The 11,761-nt window shown below is 30.2% G+C and overlaps 1 protein-coding gene across 1 annotated transcript; it reads right to left on the reverse strand.

The window, feature by feature from the left end:
* Positions 1-8,075: 8,075 nt before the first annotated feature.
* Positions 8,076-11,241, reverse strand: LOC119612632 (ficolin-3-like; the record flags this gene model as incomplete). The annotated part of the gene is made up of 4 exons (XM_037968461.1): positions 8,076-8,225; positions 8,292-8,921; positions 11,045-11,107; positions 11,173-11,241. Coding segments are annotated over 3 exons (694 nt in total), but the record flags the coding sequence as incomplete, so codon positions are not given.
* Between the last annotated feature and the right edge of the window lie 520 nt (positions 11,242-11,761).

The raw sequence follows: 11,761 nt of genomic DNA on the forward strand, positions 1-11,761 counted from the left end.
GAAGATATCGACATTGTGTCGGAAGTTATTAACAAAAAACCCATTTTCCGGGAATATGTACTTTTGTATGGGAGGTATATCAAATTGTGGACCGATTCTGGCAATTTTCAGCAGGGATCAAGATCTTGTGCAGAAACGAATGTATGGTGATTTCCATGGATTTATCTTGCATAGTTTTCGAGAAAACTACATCAGAATGTGTAAAAAATGCTTATTTTTTTCCGAGGTTGTTTTAAATTTTGATTCATAACTTTTCCCGGTGTGAACCGATTTTGCCCATTTGCAATACCAAACAACTTAGGAAAATGAAGAACATTTTGGGTGAATTTGGTTAAGCTCTATTGCTTCGTTTTATCGTGAGCGTGTTTTACACAGACAGACGGACAGACGGACAGACGGACAGACGGACAGACGGACAGACGGACAGACGGACAGACGGACATAGCTAAATCGACTCAGAATTTGATAAGGACCCAGAATATATATACTTTGTTGGGTCTCAGATGAATATTTCTTGGTGTTACACACGGAATGACAAAGTTATATATACCCTCTATCACCACTGATGGTGGTGGAGGGTATAAAAAAAAATAAATAAATAAAAACATACAATATCTTAGGAAACGAACCAAAAAAATATGTCGTTAGTTTCTATGAACAGAAGACAAAGTATATTTTATTCTTCTACGGTAACCTGGTCATAAGTTGCTGTTTTCTTCTGCTTCATCCTTTCGTTTGATGGTTCAGCGCTGCGGAATGCAACATGAGTATGATTTATTACTATGTTTGTTTCGGTTTATGACAAAACACTGGTAAAAAGAAACAGTCGGCTCTCCTTTTTTCCATTATAAGTCTTAGAATATGATAAAAATAGTGAAATGGTTGGCAAGATACCTTGATGACGATGATTTTTGTAGTTTGATGGCAGCAGTAACTTCAAGATAAATAATATTAGTGAAATATTAAAACAAAAAAAATGTTCAGAAAATAGACAACATTTATGGTTAAACTTCAATGATTTGTTAGATACACCTGATTTGTTAACGAATTTAGAGAAAATTGTATAAAATTGTTTTTCTAGGGAATTATAATTAGGCAGAAAAGAGAAAAGTAATATATATATTTCAAATCATTAGGGAAAACAAACGGTTAACATTAAACTTGTGCTCACCAGGAATTTTTTTTGTAATTAGACATTTTTGAATAATTAACAAAAATTATTTATCGAAAAAAAGCTAAAAAACCTAAAAATGCTCATGATCAGTAAGAATTATCTACACCTTCTCTCATTATTGTCTCAACATTTAACATATAAATAGTTAGCTAAACTTAATAACTCTAAATCCTTCATATACATACTTACAATACAGAAGTATTTGCATACACAAGGAATAACAAGAACAAGAAGTAGACACACAAAAAAAGATGGAACGATAGTTTTTTTTTATGACTTTTAGACATTATATGAACTCCCTCTTAACCTTAAAGAACAACATATATAAATATGATTCATAATCTTCTTTTCTATGCCTTTTTTAAAGTGCACATAAACAAAAATATTGTATTTTTTTATTAAGTTTACAAGATAGTTAATTTGATTCTGTCTTGTTAAATTTCATCATCTTGATCATTATATAAAGTAATATAATAGAATTTCGAATATGCGAGTCTAGTCATAATATAGTTAATAATTCTCTAGTCACAGTTTAGACAAAATCTAGTCATAGTCTAGTCATAGTCTAGTCATAGTCCTAGTCATAGTCTAGTCATAGTCTAGTCATAGTCTAGTCATAGTCTAGTTCATAGTCTAGTCATAGTCTAGTCATAGTCTAGTCTAGTATAGTCTAGTCATAGTCTAGTCATAGTCTAGTCATAGTCTAGTCATAGTCTAGTCATAGTCTAGTCATAGTCTAGTCATAGTCTAGTCATAGTCTAGTCATAGTCTAGTCATAGTCTTAGTCATAGTCTAGTCATAGTCTAGTCATAGTCTAGTCATAGTCTAGTCATAGTCTAGTCATAGTCTAGTCCTAGTCTAGTCATAGTCTAGTCATGTCTAGTCATAGTCTAGTCATAGTCTAGTCATAGTCTAGTCATAGTCTAGTCCTGTCTAGTCATAGTTAGTCATAGTCTAGTCATAGTCTAGTCATAGTCTAGTCATAGTCTAGTCATAGTCTAGTCCATAGTCTAGTCATAGTCTAGTCATCGTCTAGTCATAGTCTAGTCATAGTCTAGTCATAGTCTAGTCATAAGTCTAGTCATAGTCTAGTCATAGTCTAGTCATAGTCTAGTCATAGTCTAGTCATAGTCTAGTCATAGTCTAGTCATAGTCTAGTCATAGTCTAGTCATAGTCTAGTCATAGTCTAGTCATAGTCTAGTCATAGTCTAGTCATAGTCTAGTCATAGTCTAGTCATAGTCTAGTCATCTAGTCATATTCTAGTCCGTCTGATCATATAGATGAAATTATTTGATTTTTTCTACTCTTGAAATTCTACTGTAAAGAACACATACATACTTATTGGTAAACATTCATACATACCGGTTCCATATTATGAGCACAATGACGATGATGGTCGAGGATGTTCATAAAAATGTTATGATTGTAATCTCTGCTATTTCTTTAAAATGTTCATCTTTAAAGTTTTAAAAAATGTACTAAACAGAGAAGACAAAACTTTTATGTTTCTCGATGACCACCACCATCAGGATCATTGATTCTTAACATTTATTGCATACAATTTTTATTATTGTAACTATTTGCTCCTCTCGCTATTTATCCTAAAGATTTATGTTAGACTTCTGTCATTTTTGAGTTAATGGGTTTACATTTTGTTGAGGAAAAAGTGAAATGCAATTTTGTTCTCAACATAATTTTCCCATTCCAAATGTTTTATTAGATTCTTAACGAAATGATGTGCACTTGCATATTCAAAGAGAAAATAAAATATTAAGTATTTACTAATGTGGATTGTTGTGAAAAGAATCCGATAGATTTCTGATATAATTATTTATTAGGAAAGTTCCATTGCAAGCTAATTTTTCACTCAAGTAAATCTAAATGATTCGCAGATTTCATTTAATTTAAATCGTATAGTATAGTTTATTGACTTTCTAAAAGTTCTGCAGAAATGACTCAATATACAGTAAAGCAATAAACTTTCCACTAGCAAATTCAAATGAAATAATTTTTTATTCAACAATTCTCAAGAAGCGAATACAATTTTGTTTCCAAGGAAGTGACAAATATTGAACTTTTAATACATTTCATAGTCAAGGATTTATGTTAATTGCGTTTAGTCAGATGTCATTAACACTGAAAACTTGATAAACTGCACGTACTACACCATACTTCGTTTATGAACTGAATGAAATTCTCTAGAAGGTTTATAAACTTTAAAGGAAGATATTCTCTTCCCATTGATTAGCATTAACAAATCCATATATTTACATTACTTAAACGTTCAATTGAAAGAATAAATACTTGTTATTAAATCAGAGATTTACAATAGGTTTTGATCATTATCAAGTATCGATTATGGACTGATACTCTCGAAATTATATAGAGATATTTAGGTTCATACTGTGGAATCCGGCAGGTTAGTGTTTTAGTCTGGTTCTATGAGTTTTATATGTATATACATATATAAGTTTATCATTCCGTTTGTAAAATTAGGAAATATTGCTCTGATTTGATACAAAAGAGGTTAGTTACTGACTGACTGATCATCACACATCATGCTATTTTGACAGTTGATGCATTTTTGGTCATGAAAATCCAATAAGGAGGGATTATTGGAAATTTTAATTTTAAGGGGATAAAAAGTGCAATAACGGGTAAATCGGTAACCTCATATCTTCTAAACGGACAGTTGTTAGGCACCTTTCATTGGAAAATTACGGATATAGGTACCAGGCATGGAAAATTGAAACTTTGAAATAGCAATAAATTATAAAAAAATATTACTTCTTTAGGTTTTAAAGTTCTAAAATAAATATCCGCTAGACTATAGACAGACTATATATAGACTAGACTATAGACTAAACTATAAACCAAACTAACCTAATCTCTAGTCTAGGCTAAAGACTGGACTAGAATATAGACTAGACTATAGACTAGGAACTGATAGACTAGACTATAGACTAGACTATAGACTAGACTATAGACTAGACTATAGACTAGACATAGACTAGACTATAGACTAGACTATAGACTAGACTATAGACTAGACTATAGACTAGACTTGACTAACTTAGACTAGGACTAGATATAGACTAGACTATAGACTAGACTATTAGACTAGACTAATAGACTAACTATAGACCTTAGACACACTATAGCTATACTAGACTATAGACTAGACACTCCTAGACTATGACTCTAGATAAGACTATAGACTAGACTATAGACTAAACTAGACTATAGACTATAGACTAGACTATAGACTAACTATAGACATAGACTAGACTATAGACTAAAGACTATAGACTGACTATAGACTAGACTATAGACTAGACTAAAGACTAGACTAGACTATAGACTATAGACTATAGACTAGACTATAGACTATAGACTAGACTATAGACTAGACTATAGACTAGACTATAGACTAGACTATAGACTAGACTATAGACTAGACTATAGACTAGACTATAGACTAGACTATAGACTAGACTATAGACTAGACTATAGACTAGACTATAGACTAGACTATAGACTAGACTATAGACTAGACTATAGACTAGATATAGACTAGACTATAGACTAGACTATAGACTAGACTATAGACTAGACTATAGACTAGACTATAGACTAGACTATAGACTAGACTATAGACTAGACTATAGACTAGACTATAGACTAGACTATAGACTAGACTATAGACTAGACTATAGACTAGACTATAGACTAGACTATAGACTAGACTATAGACTAGACTATAGACTAGACTATAGACTAGACTATAGACTAGACTATAGACTAGACTATAGACTAGACTATAGACTAGACTATAGACTAGACTATAGACTAGACTATAGACTAGACTATAGACTAGACTATAGACTAGACTATAGACTAGACTATAGACTAGACTATAGACTAGACTATAGACTAGACTATAGACTAGACTATAGACTAGACTATAGACTAGACTATAGACTAGACTATAGACTAGACTATAGACTAGACTATAGACTAGACTATAGACTAGACTATAGACTAGACTATAGACTAGACTATAGACTAGACTATAGACTAGACTATAGACTAGACTATAGACTAGACTATAGACTAGATATAGACTAGACTATAGACTAGACTATAGACTAGACTATAGACTAGACTATAGACTAGACTATAGACTAGACTATAGACTAGACTATAGACTAGAATAGACTAGACTATAGACTAGACTATAGACTAGACTATAGACTAGACTATAGACTAGACTATAGACTAGACTATAGACTAGACTATAGACTAGACTATAGACTAGACTATAGACTAGACTATAGACTAGACTATAGACTAGACTATAGACTAGACTATAGACTAGACTATAGACTAGACTATAGACTAGACTATAGACTAGACTATAGACTAGACTATAGACTAGACTATAGACTAGACTATAGACTAGACTATAGACTAGACTATAGACTAGACTATAGACTAGACTATAGACTAGACTATAGACTAGACTATAGACTAGACTATACTAGACTATAGACTAGACTATAGACTAGACTATAGACTAGACTATAGACTAGACTATAGACGACTATAGACTAGACTATAGACTAGACTATAGACTAGACTATAGACTAGACTATAGACTAGACTATAGACTAGACTATAGACTAGACTATAGACTAGACTATAGACTAGACTATAGACTAGACTATAGACTAGACTATAGACTAGACTATAGACTAGACTATAGACTAGACTATAGACTAGACTATAGACTAGACTATAGACTAGACTATAGACTAGACTATAGACTAGATATAGACTAGACTATAGACTAGACTATAGACTAGACTATAGACTAGACTATGGACTAGACTATAGACTAGACTATAGACTAGACTATAGACTAGACTATGGACTAGACTATAGACTAGACTATAGACTAGACTATAGACTAGACTATAGACTAGACTATAGACTAGACTATAGACTAGACTACAGACTAGACTATAGACTAGACTATAGACTACACTATAGTCTAGTCTATGTATGAGCTGACCTATTGACTAACATGTGGGCGACTTATCAAATGTTTATGTTAGAAAAAGTAAAGATATACATTATTTTCTATTTATTGGATTGTACATAAAAGATAAAAAATAATTATATTACCTTTCCACAACAATTAGTCACTTAATTTTCCTGTAAAAAAAAAGTAAACAAAAATGTAAAATTTTCTTTAAGTAATTATCCGGAACTATTCAAAAAAAACTACCGTTTACAGTACAGTTTATTTTTATCATTCTTTCTACATACATATGAAAAAAACTGTAACTGCATCTGGTGCTAAAAACCCGTACCTAATATATTCTAAGCCTATGTATAAATGCTGCAAATAAAGTAAAAGTGTTTTACCTAATAAAGAGAAAGTAATCCATATGGTCAGAGGAGTTACATTTGTTAGCTACGCAAAAAATTGGCAGCCATTGCTTAAATGTTTATATCAATACATCATCATGCATCAATGATGAAAGGTTGATACCTGGTAATTATGATGCATATTCGAAAACAAAAAAATTCTTAGTAAGTACATGCTGATAACTGCTGATAACCACCGATATACATACATATTCAAATTGATATGTCACTTAAATATCTTAAATATTCCAAAACATTTAACATACCCCTACCATTTGGAGTAGCTCCTTCGTTACAAAAACAATGTCAGATTCTTTCTCTACTTTGCATTAGAATTAAAATTGAGATTAATGTATTCCATGAGGCATTTGAAAAAGAATTCTAATAATTATTTAACTTTGCTTTTCTTCTCTTGTTTTAAACATTAAAATTTCAAATTAGAAAAGTTTTTCTTAAAGGTTATATAAGTGATTTGCATAAATGTGATTGATCTCGCTCTTTCGAAATACAAAAGCAACAGATACATAGTTCCATATGTACAATAAAAACAGTTTTAGTTTTCACCAGATACTATTCAAAACAACTGCAGACTGACCGGCAGGCAGGCAAATACATTGAACTCCATTGTAAAAAGTGAAAAATAGAAATGTTTTAAAATAATTGAAATTTTTATTTAAAATTAACATTTCTTTTTATTAAAAGTAGTGAAAAAAAGTAAGGAATGTGCATATGGCGACTATTGATTTTTATCTAGATTTTCGTTTGGTTTTGGTTGAGTATTCTTAGTTCATTTATAATACAAGACATGCTATTAATTTGCATGATCAATTAAGAACCATCTGAATGCATTGACACTTTTCTATATACAATACAGCTGTGACAGTAAAACAAAACAGACAATTGAAATGATTACGTTGCATTGATTACCTGGTATTGTCAACACATTACAATAAGATTTTGTGATGTTTTGTGGTCATTAAACCCATGACGCATTGAAAATTCTATGAATTTTTTTTTCTAAAAGTGGTGTTATACGGGGGCAGGAGGTTAATATAAGGTATCCTTATAAATTTTGGAAGAGGGATTTATGTCGGCATTAAAGTTATTTATGCAGAATTTTATCGTGATATTAGTGTTTATAAGTGAAGCCCTATTCGGTGGATACGGTTGTATGATGGCTAGGGGAAATACTAAACCGATTTTAACCATTTTCAATAGGGTTCGTTCTTGGGTCAAAAGAAGAGCATGTGCCAAATTTCATCAAATTATCCTGAAGATTGCGACCCGTAGGACATACAGACGGATGGACAGACGGACATAGCTAAATCGACTCAGAAAGTGATTCTAAGCCGATTGGTATTCTTAATGATGGGTGTTGGACCAATATTATTGGGTATTGCAAACATATACTATAGTGTTGTAGGGTATAAAAATATTAAAAACAAATTTGACTTAGTAAAGAATTTCTAAAATTTATTTAAATTTATTTAGAAAATATTTAAAAATTTCTAATCATAAAATACATGCTTTTATAGAAATACGGTTGACTTTTATATTCATGCCACTTGATACCAACATAATCCAATTCGCTGTCGAAATAGGGATTAGTAGGTGTGCTGTAATATAAGCAATTTTTATTGTTAACAACAATTTGTAATATAAGAAATTAATTTAATACTTACGTTGTTGAGCAATCTTTTCTAAACCACCAACCGCCGTCATATTGTGTGGGACATAATAGTAGGTTATTTCAAAAGCAATAATCGAATGTGTAAAATTTACCACCGACATTATATGACAACCCATCGATAGCAGTGCCATTATAATTGCCTACAGATTTTAATTCGAATCTTTCATTGGCACCTCCTACGATAAAATTATCATACAGAGCATAATACGCTTTTCCTTCAAAATCCTCCATATGGACATATAATAGCTGTCGGCCATTATTGTTAGTAAGAGCATAAAGATTTTGAAGACCAATCCAATACTCTGACTTTACATTGCCAAATCCTAGTAGATAAGAGGACCTACTTCCTCCAAAATCTAGTGAACCATCAATTCGTCTTAAAATGTGCATCCAGTTGCCACCAGCGATATTCATGTCACAAAAAACCATAACTTGTTTCTCTTCTGATAAATATATTTTATAATATCCACTTTTTAGAGTGCATTTAGTAGCCGATTTGCAATCCTTTGGTTCAGGGTCCTCTTTACAATGTTTCTTTTTAGATTCGGGCAACTTATCAATGCGAACATCGAATAATGTCTTCTTGATAAAATTTTCCTCTTCCGTTGCTGTTGTGGATTGTCTGAAATTATGGAAATATGTAAGCAACTATGTACACTACTAACTAACTAACTAACTAACTAACTAACTAACTAACTAACTAACTAACTAACTAACTAAACTAACTAACGAACTAACTAACAACTAACTAACTAACTAACTAACTAACTAACTACTAACTAACTAACTAACTAACTACACTAACTACTAACTAACTAACTAACTACTAACTAACAACTAACTAACTAACTAACTAACTAACTAACTAACTAACTAACTAACTAACTAACTAACTAACTAACTAACTAACTAACTAACTAACTAACTACCTAACTAACTAACTAACTAACTAACTAACTAACTAACTAACTAACTAACTAACTAACTAACACTAACTAACTAACTAACTAACTAACTAACTAACTAACTTAACTAACTAACTAACTAACTAACTAACTAACTAACTAACTAACTAACTAACTAACTAACTAACTAACTAACTACTAACAACTACTACTAACTAACTAACTAACTAACTAACTAACTAACTAACTACTAACTACCTAACTAACTAACTACTAACTAACTAACTAACTAACTAACTAACTAACTAACTAACTAACTAACTAACTACTAACTAACTAACTAACTAACTAACTAACTAACTAACTAACTAACTAACTAACTAACTAACTAACTAACTACTACTAACTAACTACTAACTAACTAACTAACTAACTAACTAACTACTAACTAACTAACTAACTACTACTAACTAACTACTAACTAACTAACTAACTAACTAACTAACTAACTAACTACTAACTAACTAACTAACTACTAACTAACTAACTAACTAACTAACTAACTAACTAACTAACTAACTAACTAACTAACTAACTAACTAACTAACTAACTAACTAACTAACTAACTAACTAACTAACTAACTAACTAACTAACTAACTAACTAACTAACTACTAACTAACTAACTAACTAACTACTAACTAACTAACTACTAACTAACTACTACTAACTAACTAACTAACTAACTAACTAACTAACTAACTAACTAACTAACTAACTACTAACTAACTAACTAACTAACTAACTAACTAACTACTAACTAACTAACTAACTAACTAACTAACTAACTAACTAACTAACTAACTAACTAACTAACTAACTAACTAACTAACTAACTACTAACTAACTACTAACTAACTAACTACTACTAACTAACTAACTAACTAACTAACTAACTAACTAACTAACTAACTAACTAACTAACTAACTAACTAACTAACTAACTAACTAACTAACTAACTAACTAACTACTAACTAACTAACTAACTAACTAACTAACTACTAACTAACTAACTAACTAACTAACTAACTAACTAACTAACTAACTAACTAACTAACTAACTAACTAACTAACTAACTACTAACTAACTAACTAACTAACTAACTAACTAACTAACTAACTAACTAACTAACTAACTAACTAACTAACTAACTAACTACTAACTAACTAACTAACTAACTAACTAACTAACTAACTAACTAACTAACTAACTAACTAACTAACTAACTAACTAACTACTACTAACTAACTAACTAACTAACTAACTAACTAACTAACTAACTAACTAACTAACTAACTAACTAACTAACTAAACTAACTAACTAACTAACTAACTAACTAACTAACTAACTAACTACTAACTAACTAACTAACTAACTAACTAACTAACTAACTAACTAACTAACTAACTAACTAACTAACTAACTAACTAACTAACTAACTAACTAACTAACTAACTAACTAACTAACTAACTAACTAACTAACTAACTAACTAACTAACTAACTAACTACTACTAACTAACTAACTAACTAACTAACTACTACTAACTAACTAACTACTAACTAACTAACTACTACTAACTAACAACTAACTAACTAACTAACTAACTAACTAACTAACTAACTAACTAACTAACTAACTAACTAACTAACTACTAACTACTAACTAACTAACTAACTAACTAACTAACTAACTAACTAACTAACCAACTAACTAACTAACTAACTAACTAACTAACTAAAATTACTAAACATATTTTTATATTATTCATACATACTTATCCACATCATCGTTAAGAGTGACCCCTTTACAGTTGCAATCGTCCTGTTTACTTTTAGAACTGAAATAATGAAGTATTAGCATTATCCACTTGTCAAAAAATGTTAGACCTATATTTTTGCTTACTTATTTATCAGAGTATCCAATCGAGTATTTATGCCATCTAATGATTGTTTAAAAACACTGCAAGAATTTCTGAAAAACAAAAATTCATATAAAGTGCTTATTAACATAATTATTATTTATTATTTTTGTAAAACATTAAAATGTTGGTCTTAAACCCACAAAAATATAGCACGATAAAATCCGAACGGAAAGAGCTAGAGATCTGAAATTTTGCACAAATATTGATGTAAGTTGTTTGGTGTTGAATAGCCCCATGAAATAAAGTTTAATAAGCCTTAACTGATTCAAAAAAAAAAAAAAAAAACAAGTTAGAGTGCTATATTCGGCTGAGCCGAATCTTAAATACCCTCCACCAGCTACTTTTATATTAATACTTTTCTAATTGATCAAATATTTGTAGAAATAAGTTTTCTCATGTCTTATATAGAAAAATCCCAAGATTTAAACAACTTAAATCTATTACAATTCCAAGATTTATTGAACATTACAAACGCCATTTTCTTTTATATTTTTATAGCGCTTAGCAATATTTAGTAATTTGCATGTATGCATGTGTATGAAAGGATTTTCAAAATACTAATATATAATT

This window comes from Lucilia sericata, unplaced genomic scaffold (assembly GCF_015586225.1).
Source record: "Lucilia sericata isolate MDLA Ls3-8-SP2 unplaced genomic scaffold, ASM1558622v1 Contig001774F_arrow, whole genome shotgun sequence".
NCBI classification, from domain to species: Eukaryota; Metazoa; Arthropoda; class Insecta; order Diptera; family Calliphoridae; genus Lucilia; species Lucilia sericata.